Source organism: Pelmatolapia mariae, linkage group LG5 (assembly GCF_036321145.2).
Source record: "Pelmatolapia mariae isolate MD_Pm_ZW linkage group LG5, Pm_UMD_F_2, whole genome shotgun sequence".
NCBI classification, from domain to species: domain Eukaryota; kingdom Metazoa; phylum Chordata; class Actinopteri; order Cichliformes; family Cichlidae; genus Pelmatolapia; species Pelmatolapia mariae.
Window position 1 is genome coordinate 4,989,747 of NC_086231.1, and position 20,803 is coordinate 5,010,549.

At 39.7% G+C, this 20,803-nt stretch overlaps 2 protein-coding genes across 3 annotated transcripts; one reads left to right on the forward strand and one right to left on the reverse strand.

The window, feature by feature from the left end:
- Window positions 1–4,047, forward strand: ddit3 (DNA-damage-inducible transcript 3). The gene is made up of 4 exons (XM_063473413.1): window positions 1–146; window positions 1,454–1,515; window positions 1,900–2,108; window positions 2,297–4,047. Exons 3-4 carry the CDS (start codon window positions 1,953–1,955, stop codon window positions 3,065–3,067), a joined length of 927 nt encoding a protein of 308 aa, XP_063329483.1. The 5' UTR covers window positions 1–146; window positions 1,454–1,515; window positions 1,900–1,952; the 3' UTR covers window positions 3,068–4,047.
- Window positions 4,048–4,165: 118 nt separating this feature from the next.
- mars1 (methionyl-tRNA synthetase 1) lies at window positions 4,166–20,682 on the reverse strand. 2 transcript variants are annotated; one of them, XM_063473411.1, is made up of 22 exons: window positions 20,459–20,682; window positions 19,003–19,093; window positions 18,016–18,094; window positions 17,596–17,727; window positions 16,253–16,328; window positions 15,886–16,070; window positions 15,443–15,552; window positions 15,244–15,360; window positions 14,839–15,042; window positions 12,935–13,136; window positions 11,423–11,497; window positions 10,993–11,163; window positions 10,428–10,523; window positions 9,496–9,613; window positions 9,086–9,299; window positions 7,545–7,676; window positions 7,138–7,242; window positions 6,686–6,881; window positions 6,009–6,080; window positions 5,696–5,722; window positions 5,273–5,404; window positions 4,166–4,752 (listed from the first exon to the last, which is right to left on the reverse strand). In XM_063473411.1, the coding sequence occupies exons 1-22, from the start codon at window positions 20,559–20,561 to the stop codon at window positions 4,603–4,605; spliced, it is 2,787 nt and encodes a 928-aa protein (XP_063329481.1). In that variant the 5' UTR covers window positions 20,562–20,682; the 3' UTR covers window positions 4,166–4,602. The 2 variants fall into 2 exon arrangements, with proteins under 2 accessions (XP_063329481.1, XP_063329482.1); XM_063473412.1 differs by lacking the exon at window positions 5,696–5,722.
- Between the last annotated feature and the right edge of the window lie 121 nt (window positions 20,683–20,803).

Here is a 20,803-nt window from a genome sequence, read left to right on the forward strand (position 1 = left end):
ATATAAACGCCGCCGGGAGTTTCCGTAAAATCACATTCAGCCGTCAAGACTGAACAATGGTTAACATGAGCTATCACCAATTTTTACTAAAATATCTACATTCGAATTCAAGACAGTCGAGAAGGCGAGCGAATAAAAGAAAAAGGGTAAGCGGATGTTCCTGTTAGCAGTTCTGCTGTTTTTAATCTTTCAGTGAACAACTAACGGCGACTTCACACACTCTCGGAGTGCTCCGTCGGTGTAGTGGAAAACGAAAAAAGCACTGTGCATGTTTTTTGGCCGATATTTCAGAGCCATTTTTAGAATAACAGTTGCTTTAATCGACCATAATTTTATTCGAGTTGTTTTTAGGTGTTGTCCGCTTTGTTTTCTAAGTTGTCAAGCTCTCACGGACTTGTGCCGAGGAAGTTTGGATGTTTTGGCAGCCGTCCGTGCCGAACGCCCCGACACAATTCCGCGAATGTAGCACCAAAGGCATGTACCGCTTTAAATTTGAGCTGTCATTGATTGTGAGCGTTTATAACAGAGTCTATACTGCGCCGTAACGTCTGACAGTAATTGATGGAGCTGTCGACATGAAATTGGACGTGTTTAATTTTTGTTTTTTGCACTTTGACAGTCCCGTTTAGATGAAACGTTCACCGCTGAATGAGCAGCTGTTTTCGTTACTTTTCCTTTCCACCCATCACACTCTTTGCTTTTCTCTTTTCTCTCTACGTTTCCTTTTGTTTCGCCCATTCCCCCGGCTGGACTTGGGTTTCCATGACGTAATTGTCTTGGCGTACAGTGGTCATGTAACTAAAACAGGAAAAACGTATATACGCATGTTATTATAAAACACTGTTAAAAAGGAAAAATGTCATGCGTTTTGGTCACCACAGTTTTAACGCGTATACGTTTGCGTTCACATCTGACGTTTAACAGGAGGAAGCTAAACGGGGTTTCTTTATTTTTATTTTTTACCGCTCACATTTTATATCACTGCCTAAGTCAAAGTATTTTATTTTATTTTTTCTCTTTACACATTAAAAAACCTTTTTATGACAAAACTTCAGTCATTGTGATGGCTTTTGTGTACCGGTCTTTAAGACGACTGTAAGCAGAGCAGACAGTCAGAGCTGGACTCCTGAGTTTCCTCGGCGTTTTAACCACTTGTTTATCGACTCCGGCGTGTTTTGAGGACCGTCAAAAGCAGGGGGCGCAGTGGAGAGCACCTTGGTCTTTGTTTACAATAATTATGTGACAGGAATTTAGCCTTCTTTCTTCTTCTTTATTATTTCATCAGTTAAACCAGTGGCGTTTCGGGCACCTTTTTGTTTCCACTCACAGCAGGCTCTGTGTTCTCCAAATCTCTATTTTGATTTTGAAATCTCAGCAATTTCAATCAGTAAGGGGGAGGAAAACACTAATTTTTTTTCTTACTAACCTACTAAATATGTATTTTTCTTCGCAGAATTATTGGGACAAGCTATCTCCAACAAATTGCCAGACTTGATTAAAGGAGACTTTCTAAAGGTAATATTTAACATTCATTCCATCTTTTAAGATTTCGACGTGATCTTTTTTATTTTTCCATCCATTTAATTGTGGAATTAAGGCATCCTAAATTGATTTCATTTTTTTGGTGCAATAATGCATTTTTCTCTGTGTTACTCTGTTTTATTTAAACTTGATTAATTATTGAGTAGACAAAGCCTGACTATAGTATTCAGTTTTGAGACAGACCATCCTAAATCACTGTGTACTCGGACTACATATCTAATTACAGTTATTTTTAAATTGAACACAATGTCAGTCATCTAACCTGCAGCTGCTTTGCACTTTTCCCTTTCACCCCCTCCCCCCTCCAAACACTCCTGGTTCTGGCGGGCCCCCCCCCCCCCCCACCCCCACCCTCAGGTCCAGTGTGAACTGTGTGGCCGAGTATCTGTGCGTTGCGACTGATTGGCGAGATGACTGCCGAGTGGCTACACCTGCCCCCGCCGTACCCCCCTGGCGTGGGGCCGTTGTATGGTGCAGAGTTGGAGGCGTGGTATGAGGACCTGCAGGATATTCTGGGCTCTGACACAGGAGGGGCAAAACTGGCACGAGCCCCTACATGCACCGAGGTCAGTAGTTTGAAAAATGAAATGGTATCATACCCATGATGAATGTGAGTCTTTGTTCATTGCACTTTTTTTCTGTTTTCTTTTATTTTAATTTTTGTGAAAATTTTCACTCGTGTGCCAGACGACATTTAATTTACTTGCATTTCTAACTCTCGACAGGTTTTGACATTTACATTTTGTGCTTCCAGAAGGAGCCAGAGTTCATGGATGTCCTGGAAAGTTGCTCTCTGACGTGGCTGACTGATGGCAGCCAGACATGGGGTGACGGTGTCCAGAGGACCACAGAGGAGATCCACAGCACCCAGACCCTGCATCACAACTCGTCATCATCCTCCTCTTCCTCCTCCTCCTGCATGAGTCCAGCTGTTACAGAAGAACGGCAGGTGGAGGCTGAGGGTGGGAGAAGTGGAGATGGCTCGGCAGGAGGTGGCAGTGACTTGCTGCCTCCCGAGTTCTTCGAGTTGCTGAGTGATGGAGGAGTGGGAATGGTGGATGCGAGTGGAGCAGTGATCAGCGGTGGCTATTATTACCACCACCAGCACCACCAGGCTAATGTCCATCCTGCATCTCCCTCAGCCAGCGAGGAGGAACTGCCTTGTGTCCCCGATTCGCCATCTTGCTCCTCTTCAGCCTCCCAGTCACCATCCCAAATTTGTTCTTCTCCCTCTTCACCCGTGTCTTCTCCCTCTGTTTACCCATCCTCCCGTTTGGGAAAACGCAAGAGGACCACCAGCGAGAGGGCCAGCGGTGCCTTGTCCTCTTTTGTTTCCTCCTCGCAGCGCTCATCCTACTCATCTACCAAAAAGAGTCGCAAAGAAAGAGAGCAGGAGAACGAGAGGAAGGTACAGGAGCTGACAGAGCAGAACGAGCGTCTTAAAGCAGAAATCGAAAGGCTGGGAGAGGAGGTACAGAGGACACGAAGAGCCCTTATCGAGAGACTAGTCAACACCAGAAAATGAGAGGGAGGTGGTGAAGGAAGACGGGAATAAAATATGTCAGGTCCTACAGAATTCGAACAAGCAGTGGTGGGCAAAGGTGTAACAGGGTGGTCATGAAATGCCTCTTAGAAGAAGGGAAACCAAAGATAAATTTTTATAAGTGAGGATTTTGTTTCTTGTAAAAGGCAGATAAAGATTGCAAGAGGAAAGAAAGTGATGAAAGTCAAGACATGAAAGGGTACAGAGAGAAAAGGGGCTGCAACAGCATTGCGGCTTTTCGAAAGACACAGCATGTATGAAGGAGAACAGACGGCTCTAAGTGCAAATCATGCAGAGGTTTTAATGAATGTCATTTTGAGGAATGCCTAATGAGATCCATATTTTGAGTTGCATGTAGGACAGAAAGGAACTTCATTTAAAGAGCATTTCACTGATAGATCTTCCCACCATTTTGCAATAAATTGTAACTCCTACTTTAAGGGCTGCAATCTGGCTAGCAGAGATTATTTGCCCCAATTTGTGGAGAGTTTAGGAGCTCAGGAAAAGTCTGAAAGTGCCCAGTGCAGTGTGAGTATGAGAGAATGCTTTTTATTTGTGGGGGGAGGAAAAAAAAAAGACATCATTTTCTTACTTTTGTATAACCCATGGCTTGTGTGTATGTGTATTTAGATAAAGCAAGTAGGAACCGGCTATACTTTCTAAGCTGACCTTTTCTATTATGGGAATTTGTGGTAGAATTATTAAGAGCTCTTCTACCCTTATTTACTATTTTTATATAATGCTGTAATATATACAATTGTACTGTAAAGGCTTGTACTGTAATATACCAACATATCCGCTGTTATTTTCTCATTGTAGTCACTTAAATTGTTAATTGTAGAATATTGCATGCATGGCTTTTGTCACTGATGGCATTAAATCTATGTATTTTACCATACCATTCATTTTATCCTGCGTTGTAACACACCCAATTTGCAATAAACAAGAAAACTAGAATATTTTTCTGTGTCTGTGATTATTTGTCTTAAGGATCTGTGCTCTTTTTGTGTGTGTGTGTGTGTGTGTGTGGTAAATGAGAAAGGTGGAGAGTACAGACATTTTTTTTCTGAAGTTAATCATTTTATTTTATGGATCTAAAAATGGTATTCGTAGCAAAACAAATTTCCAGAGGATTTATATATATATATATAAAAACATCTTTAGATGCACAACACACCTTCCAACACTAATATCGTATGCTGACTTTATCACAGGGAGAGTATAAAATCAGTTTCTTTTGGTGTAGGGATTTGAAAAAATCCCTCCATTCTGTAGCTGTATTCATTTGACTCTCTCTTTGTCTGTTTTCATTTCCCCGTCGGCCTATCCAGCATTTCATTAGTCCTCAGTGCCAATACCACATTGTCTTAGATCCTGTCACGGCTTTGCCTTAAGCTAATACCCTCATCTTGCTCTCTCTCTCTCTCTCTGTGTACATCTTGTTCCCGTTCTCCACTATCATACCTCGACCCATACTTAGACTAACCTCCGTCCTTTTTTCTTTCCCTTTTTAAATTTCATTTCTTCTTGCCCTTTTGAGGTGCAGGCTCAGGGTTCTTCCCCTCAGCCAGGGCTAGCTGTTTCTTAAGGTCCAACAGTTTGGCCACCTCTGCTGTGATCACGGCCTTCTCTGCTTTCTGGGCTTTGAGTGCTCGGACCTTCTCCCCCTGTGATGAGTAAAATTAAACAGTTGTTGAGAATTTCAGAATGAAATCACAAAAGCAACGATTTGTAGTTTTGCAAATGTGCGTTTTCGTCTGCAGAAGGACGTCGCCCTATTCGAATTTCCAAATATTTGACGGCAACAATCGTGACTGAAAGTATCTTGTAATATTTGAAAAAAAAAAATTCTATTACATTTTTTTTTTTTTAGAAATCTACAAATTACAAAATAATTTTCAAAAAAGAAATAGTAGATTTTATACTTAACGGATAAATTCAGCGCGTGCAACAAATGTTTGTTGTATGTGCGTTACTTCCAGAACGTTAGACGTTTTTTGTTCTTTTGCGGAAAATACAGTACGCTTTGTTATCCAGTTATCAAAAAAATGAATTAAGAATAAAACACTACATTCAACTTTTATTTCAAATTATTCAAAAATATTGATTACAATGCCGGTTAACATGGAAGAACCGCATTGGCTTTTCATAGATCAGCAGCGTATTTAAGGCGGCCAGCGCTCTCACCTGCTCCGCCACAGCCTGGGTGAGCTGCTTGGCTTTCTCCGGGTCCACTTGGGTCACCGTCCCCACCTCAACAGCTACAGCAGGAGCTGGCACAGCAGCAGACTGAGCGCTGGCAGCGTTACGAACTGTTGTCTGAAGGTGGAAACGGAGAGAAGATGTTTGAATCGAAGGCATTTTGAGGATTATTTCTACACAGTAATTACTTCATTTCAGACAACACCACTCATCACTCAAAATGCAAGTGGGATTATATGAGTCAATGAATGGACAATGAATCACAGGAGACACGAGATGATGAGTAAAAATACAAAATTTGAGGATGTTAAATTAGCAGCTAGTGTTAGTGCAGGCATGCGGTAAATCAGCGCTGACACTCCAGAACTACTGTGGACTGACTCTTCACAAACAAATACCACTCAATACCTTCTTCTTAGGTGGTTCATCTTCAGGCTAGAGGCAAGAGGGTTTAGAAAGGGATTATTTTTTATCTATATGACTGATGCTTAATACATAATTTAAACATTTTGCGGTGTGTTTGCGCTATATCGTGTTTTAAAAAGCGGGCAGCTCAATTAAGTACAAATTCTTTTTTATGGCAGTCTCACAGATACCAGTGAACAGATATAGTTTATCAATTCTTTTTTATTTCATTATTCATTAATATGGTGAACCTATATTACTACAAGACCCGAATGAACTCATGCACAGACCATTAGGTACCATAAACATCAAATACCTGCTGTCCACCAAATTTCTTCTTCAAAGCTTCAATCTGATCCGCCTCCAGTTTCTGGAATAACGGACTGACCTGGGAAAAACGAGTTGGCAGAGGCAATAAAAAGGTAAAAATTAAAAATATATGCAGGAATTTTCAAAAGTTTGCAATCGTCGATCCAGCCTAAGGACAGTATATCTGAAAATTTAACCTGGAGGCTCTGTGCTCATCTGTGAACAAAGAGGATTATGCAAGTAAGTAAGTACATAACTATGTATGAGAAATCTGCAGCGTTTCCGTGATGCCTACCACCACACGGTGAATAGCGTTACACTTCAAACAAATGAGAATATTTGTGTACATATAAGCTTTAACATACGATTGATGTAGCGTCCAGATACTTATCCGAGGACAACGATTGCAAATCATTATAGCAGTAGTGTTGGACTTGAGCCTCGGTAGGCACAAACAGATTGCCACAATTATACCTGAAGGGACAAGTGGCCTGAGAGAAGCTTGCTGCTTGCTCGAAGGCTGAGGCCTCCAAACACAGCCTAGGCTATTATTCTTTATTATTCTATTGTTCTGTTCAGTTGACACACTGTTGCATCCTCATTGTATCACCCAGCATTAACAGATACGTTCCTGTGTCTACACATGCACAACCTGAGTGTAATACGTGTCGGGGTTGTACTCACTGCGCCAATCCGGTGGCCTGCACTCAGGGAACATACAAAGGTGCCATTGCCTTCTAACATGGTGTTGATGCAAGATGGAGGGGCGTTGAGTTGATCCCTGATTGTTTGGCTGACCGCTGGCATATACGGGAAGAGCATCACCGACAGCAAGCACGCAATATTCACAGACACACCAGTCACCGTGCCTGCACGCTGCCTGCAAAGAGGGGATAAGTAAGTTGAAATCTATAGGTCAAAATGGACAGAAATTAGATCTTAAATACCTTTTTTCTACAACAAATTCAATTTAAGACATTTTGTCTGAGATAAATCAAATTAATTTCTCCTCTAAACAGAGATGTTTACTATTAAAAAAACTCACAATATTCAAGTCATTTTCCTGTCTCTGTTTTAATATAAAATAAAAATTTGCGACTAATAAAATCTAGCACAAATCCAGGCCCAGGCCTCACCTTTCTGAATCTCCTCCCTTGATCTTCTTCCAGGGTTCATTGACCTGAATGTACTGATTGCCGTGACGAGAGATATTCAGGATGTGTTTCAGCGCATCGCGGATTCTGTGACATATCATATCGATCATTAAGAGCGTGACAATGACAGCAGGACGATTTTCATCAATACTCGAGGCCCAGTCTACTCACATAAAGTTTCAGCTTGTGATATAATTGACAATTTAACTAGTAATTCAGAAAATTATTTGATAATTTATTTGTACATTTTTGAGTTTTAAATCACTGTGTAAAACAAATTCAAGACAACAGCAGCTCTAAAAAGGTCATTTTAATTAAGCTGGCATGTTTCTGTCTAAATGCTAACATCGCCCCACTGCTGTTGCTTGTCACTGCTATGTGATTCTTACTTGATTTTGTCCATGAGCTGGATGTACTGCTGCAGCTCCCAGCTCACCAGAGCCAGAAGCTTCTTATCTTCCTCCTGTAGCTCCATCACAGGCACACAGCCCTCAAAGAACTTGGTGACAAACATGCCAGCTCTGGAGAAGAAAGCGAGAGGAGGCTTTTTACAAAGCAGATAAACAACAGGGGTCAGAGAAAAATGCTGGAATGAAGAGAGACGAAGCGAGAGAATCGGGGAGGGGGTGCGAGAGCAAAACGAGGGAAGGGCAGGTTGCTAGACTTGCTAATTGTTTATAAATTATAGATTTTGTTGCCATATGTAATTGCAATGCTCTCCTTATTTAAACCAACACAACAGTGCACTGCGTGGAGTCGCTTCTCAGTTCCTTGTTTGCTTCTAAACTGTAGCTGTGTCTGGAACATGTCATTTTTGATATGAGTCTTATGTGCGCATCAGGAGGACGTTCGTGGTGAGAAAGTTTTTGTCATGGCTGATGCAACACACTGTTCTATATTTTACACGTCTCTTAGCCTCTGAGGAAGGTCTGCGAGACCAAAATGCTTTGACAAGAATGTCAAATTTACAATGAACTGAGATTCTGATGTGTGAACATAAACTTTGTGTGTCCTTTTGTTTGTTTTAGCCTTCTAATTAGTGAAACTGACATTCCCTAAGGGTTTTCATTCAGGGGGAATAAAGAACAATATTATTACTGGTAAAATGAGTGAGTCTACAGCAGTATTTTTGCTAGTAAATATGGGCATTTAGCCATATTTTTTTGTTAATTGTCATCAAAATATTTTTAATAAACAGCATTTACATGGTACAAAGTCTTCTATAAATCTGTATGTGTGTCTAAGATGGACCCACTGTCACTAATGATGTTGTGATTCAGGGATTGGATCCAGGCAAGGACAGAACTTCTTTTCTGAAGCAGAACACTTACTCCTCCAACACCTTAGGCTGGTTGCAATCTACAAGATATTTTTGAACCAATTAGGGATCAGCATTGCTGCCCGAGACTAATTTTGAAGATCAAGGTACTTTGGGAAAAAAAAGCTGCTGAGAAAAATCTTTGATGTGGGATTTAACCCTGATCTTTTAAAAATCATTTGAGGCGATGTAATTGGGGCTAAATTACGCCATCCCAAACAAATTTGGAAAACTAGGGTGAATCTCTTGTAATAGTTAAAGTACAACAATCTGAAAAGTTCGTTGTTAATTGGACTGGATGACAGTTTTATTGCATATTTACTTTCTGAGTGAAACTTCTGCAGAGACTGTGAGCAACTTGAGGATGTAGACTGCCCCATTTTTTATATCGCTAGTGGTTGAGATGAACTAATAACATTATAAGAGACAGCTTAAAAAAAAAAACCCCAGAAAAACAAGTATTTGTATGTAATAACCTAACATGAGACTGGTTTGAGTTTGTTAGGTTTACTGACCATTTTCAGATTCTTAAATTTGTCTAAAGTAAATTTTATTTGTAAAACATAAAAAAAGAGCAGGAAGTCCCTTTAAAACATATTGGCTTTTACCAACCTGTTGATGAAATTGCCCAGGTTGTTGAGCAGTTCAGAGTTGTTCTTCAGAGCCATGTCTGCCCAAGAGAAAGCTGAATCCTGTCCCTCTGGACGCACATACAGGAGGTAGAATCTCCACACATCAGAAGGGATACCGGTGTCCTTCGCCATGTCTCCAAACACACCCACACCACGGCTCTTGGAGAACTTTGTGTCCTCATAATTCAGATATTCTGAGTGAAAGTTACAGCATAGGTTACTGTCAAAACCCAAAGCTTTGACCAAAACGCATAATTACCCATCCAGTAACACTGCACCCATGTTTCATTCATGTGTTTTTATAACAACTTCAAGCATCTGCTGAGAAAGCCAAAATCACACAAATACTTAATCAGCTGGCGAAATCGGTCAGTTATAATAAGTGCTTACCTGTGGCAATGAGGTGGTTGACAAGAGTGTAGTTGTCCTGGGCTCCCAGTAGAGAGCAGGGGAACACCACACTGTGAAAAGGCACATTGTCTTTGGCCATGAAGTTGTACAGCTCCACCTGGTGGCAAAGAAAATACAGTGCATATACCGTGAGGGTGACATCATATTAGATCATCATGAGATCATCCAGTTCAAAGAGGACTTATCTGCTATCCCCAACCCCCCTCTCTGCCTCTCTCTCTCTCCTTCTGCAAATACAGAGCATCACACACTCATAAAAGGGGATCAATCCCGGAGTTTTAGATGGAGAGATGAGCCAGTGAGTGAAGAAGATAGTGATGCTTATGTGAGCAAATGCCTGACTTTGATTAGCTATCAGATTTTAGGTCCATTGAGCAGACATGTAAATGAAGAAGCTAACTAAAGAGTACTTGCTTCCTGTTTGACGCTTGTACTAGATATGTAATTAACTGTGTGTAAGGTTAAAATAAACTCAAATGTACAGACAAAATGTTAAATGGTTCCTCTTTTTAAAAAAACAAAAACAAAAAAAAAACTATAACACAAAGAGCGATCCTTAAATAAAAATTATCTAGAAAACTATATTAAGACTGAACATGTTGTGCATTACATCTCATAGGGCAAATCTTGATCAGCCGTATATATCCTTCACCACAATCTCTTGTGTACAAATTATAGCCGTGGGGGTAAAACTAAACGCTAATGTCTTTCTCTGTTGCACATCAGAGTTATATGGAGCTAGGAAATACACCACGTTCTAATGAAAAAGACCAGATGGGGGAGTAAAAAAAGCTATTAGATCCATTCACTGTGGAAAAGGGGACAAAAATCTGTGCCAAGCTTGTGCATCAGTACTCTCTACGGCTCATGAATTTTGACATTTGTTGGGGTCTGGGCTAGGGTGGTGGTACCTGATGGGGATTCTTCCACCACTTCTCCCATTCGCTGGTGTAGTTGGCCGTAATGGACAGATAACCAATGGGGGCATCAAACCACACGTAGAACACCTACAAAGACAGAAAGCGAGTACCAAATGATAAGAGTCCAAATTTTATGTTTTGTTACAGAAACTAATAATGATGACAAAAGGAAAAGTAGAAAAAAAAATGAAAGAATGAATTCTAAGGATGCACAGAGACCTGATCAGAAATGGCATGCTTGGAGTATTAGTGCGCAAGAAAAAAAAAGTTCCAGAAGTGTGTGCTAAAAGTTATTAATATGTTTTGATAAGCCAAACCTAAAAAATCTGATATTACATATTGATATTATGTATTATATGTCAGTCACTGCAGCTTTTCTGACGGGGTTATGAAGCACAAAGTCATTTTAGTTGTTAAAAACATGACTTTAGATATGAAGTCAAAGAGAAAAAATTGACTGGATTAAGCATATTTTTAAAGTCTGCAGAAATACCAAACTAAAAATCAAGAAAACGAGATCTGTGATGTAACCATTTCCTTTTAAATAAAAGCAGACCTTCTCTTTAAAGTCAGCGTGAGGTACTGGTGTTCCCCACTGCAGGTCTCTGGTGATGCAGCGAGGTTTGAGTCCATCTCTTAGCCAGGAGCGAGTGATCTGTTTGGCATTTGCTGTCCAATCTCCTGTGCTGGTTGACTTCTCCAGCCACTGCTCCAACTGACTTTCCAGCTGCACAGGAGAAAGAGGAGAATGAAAATGCTGACAAAATACACCCAGTGTCTTAACTCTAAAGCACAGCTTTTGAAAGACTAAAACTGTTTATATAATAACATTACCGCAGGGATAACTGCCTTCCACAAGCTGTCTTTCAATGATACCTTAAACTTACTAAACTGGATTACTTTGCCTCCATCCCTGTGACCAAAGAAGCACTGTATGAACTGAGAATGGACAGCTCAGGGCATTAAATGAAGTGTGAAAAACATACCTTTGGCAGGTCCAGGAAAAGATGCTTAGAGGAGCGGATGACTGGAGTCTGCCTACAGACCTTACATTGAGGTTCCTGGAAGAAATCACCGATAATCATTGATTATAGCAACATTTGACAAGAATTTTTACTCTGAATTGACCAATTTAATTTTACAAAAATAATTTTAAGAGTGTGAGCGCAGCAATACATTAACAACTCTAGAAAGTCTTCTAGATTCACAGTTTTCTACCACAGGGGAAATAAATATTGTAACAGAGGCATAATATGCGTTCTCCAGCGGCAATCTAAAAAGCCCAGAAACACAAGTGATGCATACTGGCATATTTTAGAAAGGGTACTATAATCTCCAAGCACATTCCCGAAGTACTAGGAGATTATTTTTCCATTAATATTTATATTTTATAAGAAAGAACAAAACCAATAAGCATACCTGCAGGACTCACCATGTTTAATATTTTATGAGCTTTTTAATACTACATAAAAACTTTAAACCTAAACTAAAAACCTTTATCATTCATACTAGCAATGAGTAAAAACAAAAGAAAACCAGAAACAGTTTACATCATTATATCATATTTTTAGTTCCCAACACAATATCGCACAAATCCTTAGCGCTAAAGTTATTCAAATGAATCCAAACTCTGACTATAAAATGACAAAAATTACTATATCAATCTGTTAAAGTATTTGCAAAAATGTATACATATAAATATAAATGTGAGACTTCTTAGGTGCTGTAAGAATGATGAGATTTATAATGCCCATATACCAGTATCATTTCCAAATGTTGCCAATATGAACAAAGGAAGTAGAATTTTTAAATAGTTTTAAAGACAAAAGACAGTTTATGAAAGTTTGACTTTCTTTGACCTTGAAGAAGAGATCAGAGGTCCAAAGTATTGTGATATTTAGAGTCCTCATACAGTCGATCCCCAGTATTCACAAACGTCTGCTAATAGCTAAAATCTGCAAATACTTGAGACCCCCTCTAAAAACACTTATAACTACCTATTTTAATAATTGAAACACCAAATATAACTTAAACTATCACTTAAAAAAAATCATAAAAAATGTAATTTGTCATAAAAATAAAGTGAAAATAATTCACAAATGTTTTAGATATGCTCTACAAAAAAAAAAAAAAAAAATTCTGCGAATAGGCGAATTTTCCACGAATAATTTGAAGTTACGTTCCACAGAAAAATCTTTTTGTTGTCAGTTTTTGACAAATAAATAATTGAAAACCTAGAAAAAACGTAGTGAACTTAAACATGACCCCACTCCCCTACAAAGCCTTATTAGACCCCAGTCAAAATTTTTCAAGCTTTCATGTTCACAGACAGAATCCCACACACACAAACACTACCAGAAACAAAAACATAGTAATTACAATTACTGCCTATATGTGAGTTGTCAAGAACTTTCTTCCACCACAATTCTCTCTATAGTCATCAATAGTTATGCCCTCTACAATGATATGAGACATACAGGCTGCTCTTCCACACTCACCCTGAGGTCCACAGCATTGATGAGTCGCCCACACTTGTCACACTGGTCACCACGAGCTTCAGGGTAACTGCAGTGTGGACAGATACCTTCTACAAAGCGGTCAGCCAGGAATCGCTGACAGTTTTCACAGCGTAGCTGCTCCACTGTGTCTTCTATTAGGAAACCACGCTCATGAAGTCGCCAGAAAATATCTTGAGCTATCCTGAAAGATTAACAGAGGAACAAGGTGGTTAAAAAGTTTCTTTTGGATTATAGACAATGACCTGTGTTAGATACGGTCTTATCTTGAGATCATTTATTAAAGCCTGATCACAGTTTGATGAGTTTTTTTTGCCAGCATGGATCAATGCTGCTCTTTTATGTTGGTTAGAAATGGATGTAAACTTTCTCAGCAAATATGGCCAGGGAAAAAAAATACAGAAGAAAAAAATCAAGAGAAGATGGTTGGTTGGTACTACTGAGTGATAAGAAAAATATGAAGCAAAAAAGAATTAAAACAAAAAATCAAACAAACAACAAAAAATCCCCCCCAAAAAACGACAATTCAGCTGTGGGCTGGTAAATGTAAAATCTAAGACCTAACCTCCTTTTAATGGATCAAGTCAAAAGCCTTTAATCTGTGGGCTGTTTATTTCTCAAAGCACACTGCAATGGTGCATGGTGTTTGATGTCTTTTATGTTGTACTTTATCAAAGCTAAGGTCCCAAAACAAGAGTTTTTATCTTTGTAGTCCTTGTCAGTGTGCAATAACTAGAATTTAGGACTAATCTTTCGTAAAGAAAAGGCCATGCCTCAGAGGTGTGTCTCAGAGATCCCACGATACGATGTTACCATAACGTGATATTACTGAAATTGTGGACATTTTGCATTATGCTGAGTACTGGAATAACAGTTACTATGATTTTTATCCATTTTTAACTGCAATTTATCTCCTCAGAGTTAAACTTTGTTAATATCTGTGTTATCCAATAGATACAAAGTTAAAGTTATCTTTCTTTGGTAATGCTTTTGCTACAAAACGTTTTAAACCTCCCAAATGTTGCCATAAGATGGAGTCAGTCTGCTACCAGTCTCCAGTTGAATCTAATCAAGCTGTCAATTACATACAACCGGTTTCTGATTACACAGCAATCACTTAGAAAAACTGTCAAAAAAATAAATTAAAAAATCACCACCCATGAGAGCCACCCATCCTTTCACAAATGTTTCTAGCAGCAGTCTGCACGACTAGCTGACGAGTTTTACACACCTGTGGCCATGAAAGTGTTTGGAAACACTCGAGTTCAATGATTTGGATGGGTGAGCAAATGCTTTTGGCAAAATAATATATAACTCAGCATTTCTGTGTATTATTTAAACACATAGGAAAAAGAAACAATTTGTGTTGTTAGTGCACTTAGGAGACTAGACAGAGGGACAGGGGGCGAATGGAGGAAATGGTCTGGGGTGGACTTGAACTTAGTCCCTCTGCAGAACCTTTGATTCATGAGTCGCCAGGTCAACGCATATTTCCACCCTTTACAGACATTTCTAATTACAGAATTCAGTAAAGCCTTGGAAAGTAGGCAGTAGTAACCTACATTTAAAAGCCATGCTGTATAATCTCTGAGATTAAGAGAAGTACAGTTTATGGTTAATTTATGGCTAGACTTCCACTACTGGTATCTAGGGCAAGATTATACTAATCCGATGTTAGATAATTTTATAGTATACGGAAACACTAATGTTTTCATTCATCAGACCCACATCCAGCCTATGTCAGGACTCCATGATCTTATATTCTGCTGGCTTCTCTGTTTAAAGATACCTATGTTTCTTGAAAGAACAACCTTGTCTTAAAGTACCAATTTAAGAATAGACTCATTTGTTCTCACCCATGTCCTTGGACAGGCCCTCTCACTTACTCTGTCTGCTTCTCGGTGGTGGTTCTGCCAAAATAGTCAAAGTCAATCTGGAACCATTTGTAGATGCTGGAGTGAACAGCATGGTACTTGTCACAGATCTGTTGGGGTGTCAGGCCCTCCTCTCTGGCCTTGTTCTCTGTAGCAGTGCCATACTCATCTGTGCCACACACAAACAACATATTCCAGCCTCGTAGGTGGCCATACCTAGGAGAAGCAGATGGAGTAAGGTGTGGAAGAGTTATGACTCAAAGATGATGAGTGAAAAAACATAGAACAAGTATACACAGGCCTTTCCATTACACATCTACAAGAATGTCTGTGTATTCAGGTACTGTTTGTAAAGTTTGCATTTGCTGAAAGGAACAATGATTGTTTTTTCAACAGATTACAAAACGTAATTCCTACCTGGAGAAGACATCAGCACTGAGGACACAGCCAATAATGTTACCCAGGTGGGGAACATTATTGACATAAGGCAAGGCGCTGGTCACCAGGACATTTCGCTTGCCCTCCTGAGGCAAACTAGTGGGGAAAAAAAACAGAAATTTTAGCTGGCCTTAACAGTATACATGTGTGTGAAATGATGGTGCCTTTAATAACTTACATGGGGTGTTGCTTTTTTGTAGCTGGAGGGCAAGTGTTCAAACCCTTACTCCAAGTGAGAGCTGCTGCTTCCATCTCCTCCTCTGAAACAACACGCTCACCTCCTTCTTCCTAATCAAACCAGGAAACAAAGACAATCATTATGCACGACATATTCTCCGCTATTATAGCATGATCTGCTATCCACGCATTCAGTGACTTCCTCTAAATGTGTGTTCTAACATTTGCTCTTAAATCTGACTGACACTTTTAAAATACTGTGCTTTTAAAGAGTATAAACCATGTTTGTGGAAGTGCATGCGTCTATAGGTTAATGAAAACCAACAAGGATAAGTTTTCCTAGAAACCTAATGTGTTGTTTGGAAGAAAGGCACTAAATTTATGCCTCTCAGTAAGAACACATTCAGTCTAATAGTTATCTCGATGATATACTGTTGCAGGTACCTCAGCAGAGTTGCTATTGCATGGCTGTGTCTCTCTGCACTGGCTGCTCTGAGGAGCAGGCTGCCTCAGCATATAGCTTTTCATGCCCTGCAGACCTTTTCCCTGTAGCACTTTCTGAGCAGCAGACTGACAAGCGTTCATAGCAGCCACACGGTCAAACCAAGCCTTCAAAGACTTGTGTTCACCTGAAAAGAGATCAGGAGATGGAAGGTGAAATTTTGTAAAATACGTGAAAAAGAGAAATCAGAAATTAAACATTCACAGATGAAATTGAATGAAAAAGTAAGTTAAATAAAGCAAAGCAAAAGGGAAATAGCCAGCAATACATGTCAAATAATAATGGATTTTAGAATGCATTCATATTTACCCAGTGTTAGTGAAGAATCAGATAAAACAGGAAAGAATCCGGCCCACAAAACAAGATCAGCAGCTGAAACAGAATCCTGAAACACAGCACAGTTAATTCAACATTAGTTTAAAGCAATTGCTAAATACTGTTTCTGAATTAACAATGTTTTGAAATCCCCAAGCAAAGGAGAAGAGGGATTCATCTTTGCACCTGCAACTTTCTATATAGAGAATAATCATGAAGGGGACTACTTACAGCTTTTATGTGCTTGCATCTCACTAAAAAAGTACTACACCTACAGCTAAGACTTCCTTGCTGTGTGCACTTACGGCACTTTTTCTTTAGTTTTATAGAAAAATGTTGCCAGAGGAGCCAGATCTGGCCCAATGGAGTTGCTCAGTCAAGCTCAGATAAACTTTAAAAGAGATATTTTGAACTTTTGACTTACTGACTTCTATCAAGTATATATTTTATAGATTGAAAGAGCCTGAAAATGTGTTTTCTTTATTTTCTAAATGTACTCACACAATAGACTTTTCAGTCATAGCATTATGACCTCCTGCCTAATATTGTGTTGGTCTCTCTTTTGCTACCAAAGCAGCCCTGACAAATCGAGGCACAGACTCCACTTAGACCCCTGAAGGTGTGCTTTGGTAACTGGTACCAAGATGTAAGCAACAAAACCTTTAGGTCCTGTAAGTTGCGAGGTAGGACATCCTTGGGTTGGACTTGTTTGTGCAGCACATTCCACAGATGCTCGATTGGATTGAGATCTGGGGAATCTGGAGGCCAAGTCAACACCTCAAACTCACTGCTGTGGAAACCACCGTTTCTTTGTAGCAGGGCTCGAAAAGAGGCCACAGCTGAAAGAGGCCACAGTCATTGGGGAATACCGTTTCCATGAAATGGTGTACATGGTCTGCAACAATGCTGACAACTCTGAGACCTTTCAATCAGAACCAGCATTACCTTTTCAGCAATCTGCACTACCAGCAGCTTGTTTGTTGGATTGGACCACATGGGCCGGCTTGACTTCCCACACATATCGTGAGCTTGGGCAGCCCATGACCCTGTTGCTGGTTCACTACTGTTCCTTCCTTGGACCACTTTTGATAGCTACTGACCACTTCAGACAAGGAAACCCCACAAGAGCATTTTTCCTGCTTTGAAGACATCAACTTTGAGAACAAAATGTTAATTTGCTCCCTAATATATCCCACCTACTAACAGCTGCCACAATGAAAAGATAATCAAAAGTTGTTCACTTCCCCTGTCAGTGGTCATAATGTTATGCCTGACTGGGGTATATAACAGGTAAACATGCACTGACAAAAGAAGATATACAGGAGATCATACTGTACCCCAGTTAAATAAGGTGTGTTCCTTTTGCTCAAGCTTTGTTCCAAGACGTTTATTGGACCCTGGAGAACCTTGGACACCTCTGAACTCTTCCCCTGCAGCACTGCCATGTGAAGAGCCTGCTGCAATGCAGGCTGCGCAAAAAGGACAAAACAGGATTAATAACAATTTACCAAGCAAGTGTGACTGAGGTTAAAGAATTACTTGGACTGCTTAACGCTTGTTTCTGTACATTGTTCTTTTGATAGCGTGAGTTTTAATAATTTAGTAGCATGGATTTACATCCGCTTTTCCATGAGGTTTACAGAAGTACAGTAAGAGGATTCTGCACAAGAGAATGTACAAAAGCATGAACTGAAAATTGTTTTAACACAGCAGATTAACACCAAACTAAAAGGTCTGCTTATTTATGTAGAGTATACCTGAAGAACTGTGGCCTCCCATTCCAGCCATTGATCGCAAAGCTCACTGCATTCTTGTCCATTTACTTCAAACAGGTATCTAAGGGATTCACAACACACAGTAAGAGATACATTTTATACTTGCTGCTAAAATGGATAAAGCATAACAACATAGTTTTGGTTCTATTGACCAAAGCTGACAGCAAGAAAACCTGGGAAATAAAGTCCAAACATACAGTTGGGTTGATATTTTATTGGACAAAAACATGGTTTTCGTGGTTTAGACTCAGTACATAAACAGAAAGGCAACTAAAATGCATGATGATAGTATTACTTCTAGAAAAACAACCTCACAAGAGGTTGGGGTGGTAGGTGTATCACTGTCAAGGTCTACAATCCAGAGCCGCATTCATAAATGGAAATACCAATGGTTTACAACAAGGTACAATACACTGGTTACTCTCATGAACATAAAGGACAAAATTAGATTCAAAAACATCTAAAACAGCTTGACCAGCTGTGGAAAAAAAGGACAGATGAAACAAAGATTAGCTTGCATCAGAATGATTACAAAAAAAAAGTACAGAGAAGCAAAGGAACAGCTCGTGATCTGAAGTATACCCCATCATTGGTCAGACATGGCGAGGCAATGTTATTGCGTGGGTATGTGTGGCTGCCAGCAGATCTGGAGAACTAATTTTTATTAATGGTGTGATTGCTGACAGAAACAGCAAAATGAATTCTTAAGTCTAAAAAGTAAGCAAATCATAAACAGTTAATCCAAACATTTTGTCAAGCCTGTTGAGGTGAAGCTGATAGTCTGCACTTCGGACTTTCATGGCAAGGTCAAGCTGGGTTGCCATCTTTATTTTATTTATTTAAGTTAAAATCCACTGTGGGGGTGTACAGAAGCAAAACTACAAACTTTGCATCTTTTTCAAGCAAATTATTGATCTAACTGTACACTACTAAGAGCCAAGCAGAAAGGCCTATGTGAAGTTTACTGACCGGCAGATGGCATTGGAACTGAAAAGGTATTGTCCACTGGGCAGGACCAAAGCTGGCAATGTTGGACGGCTGAGGAAAGGCACCACCCTTTCTGGGAAAATGGAAAAAGAGACAAAACCTTTTAACAAATATTATACTCCTGGACTAGTTGGATTAATATTGTTTATTAAATCTAGGCGGAAAATGTAGTCACATGTTTCAGTCAGAGCACAGATTTTTAATAGTGGCTCACGAATGGTGGTTCTTTATACGGCATTATTACAACAGACATTTATATTTTATTGCATTCACCTGAAGTAATGAGCAACATTTTGAATTCAGTATAAAAATGCTTTTTAAACTGTGTGGGGTTTTTTCCACTGTCTCTAAGACGGTTTATATGTGAGTGGTCACATGCCAGATGGCTCATGTTATTCATCTCTGTGATTCAAGATTAGCACACATCTGGGGTTAGGATGAAGCTGGAGTTTGTTACTATTTTATTAGAAACTATTTCACAGAATGCCAAATTAAAACTTACTGCTAAACCTAATCTAAGTAAGTTTTGCAAAGGGCCAATATTGTCAAGTATAGGTCAGAACTATGAGTCCCAAATACTTTACTAAAACCTCTCTCAACTGTGGAAGGAAGTCGGGGTACCAGGAAAGAACCCACGGACACGGGAAGAACATATACACTCCACAGCTGCTTTTTCTGTCTGACTTCGGCGTGCTAAAGGCTTTTTGGCTTCGGTTGGCTTCCTGGATTCCTAACTGTGACTTTGTTGGGTGTAGCCAAAACCCACCAAACAGGAATAACAGTGCTGGACATGTATGCCACATCACATTTTGGCACACTTAAGTCTGCCTTGTGTCAGCTTTGGTGAAATATGTCCGTCTCACAGCAAAAATAAAGCAATGAATAAAGAAAAACCTGTTTCTCAAAACGTGTTCTACCTGTTGGCTTTTCTAATTCTGAGACTGTGAAATATCCTACAAAACATAATCATACCTAGAATAAACTCACACTGTTTATATATAAATATGTACTTTGTTAATAAAAACAACACAGTCTTCGAACTTTATAATGGTAAGCTAATTCAAACAGACTGTAGCTGTAGCTGCACACTGGCTAAAAAACAAACAAACACCACGACATGAAGCTGGACAAGCAAACAAGCCTAAAACATGACAAACGAACTGTGATTTCCAGTAAAGGTAATTCTAGCCGCTTCTCAGACGCAGATATTGTTCTCTACATTCATTGTGACTGACACTGACAGACAGATGCCACCAGAAGAAGGCTGGCTAACCAGCTAGTTCGCTAGTACACAGTCACAACCGTTAAAGGACAAGTTTAGCTCAGACCTGCATAAAACTTGCATAATGGCTAGCATGTTTTACCAAAATACTGTTGTTATTAGTTATAATTACAGGTAATTACACAGAGGAATGCTAACCTCACTAGGTATTCTTACCATCGTGGTTGACAAACTGGACGCCGCACTGCACTCCCGTCGCTTCTAACGCTGCTAGCGCCTTCAGGCAGTGCGGGTTGCCTTCACTTACGAACAGATTCATTTGTCCGTTGGTTGCCACACAAACTAAAGACTGGTTGTTATTTTTTATCACTTTTAAACAAGACAAGCCGCTGCTCAGTAGTAACTTCGCCGGTGAGTGCTGACCACGCTGATGCAAACACTGTCGGCGCCGTTGAAAATGACGGGGATGTAGTTTTAGGATGTTTAACGCGCCGCTCAGAGAAGCAGTAGTTCGCAGTTTAGTTGACTACACCTCCCATAAACCCTTTCCCAAACAGTCAT

What these genes read in the sequence shown, in the direction of transcription:
- ddit3 (XM_063473413.1), top strand. Translation starts at nt 1,953, where the DNA reads ATGACTGCCGAGTGGCTACACCTGCCCCCGCCGTACCCCCCTGGCGTG. An exon ending in GAGCCCCTACATGCACCGAG is followed by an intron (nt 2,109 to 2,296) that starts GTCAGTAGTTTG and finishes TTGTGCTTCCAG; the next exon opens with AAGGAGCCAGAGTTCATGGA.
- mars1 (XM_063473411.1), bottom strand. Translation starts at nt 20,561, where the DNA reads ATGAATCTGTTCGTAAGTGAAGGCAACCCGCACTGCCTGAAGGCGCTA. An exon ending in GGGAGGCCACAGTTCTTCAG is followed by an intron (nt 17,728 to 18,015) that starts GTATACTCTACA and finishes CTTTTTGCGCAG; the next exon opens with CCTGCATTGCAGCAGGCTCT. An exon ending in CAGCTCATGGACAAAATCAA is followed by an intron (nt 7,243 to 7,544) that starts GTAAGAATCACA and finishes GATATGTCACAG; the next exon opens with AATCCGCGATGCGCTGAAAC.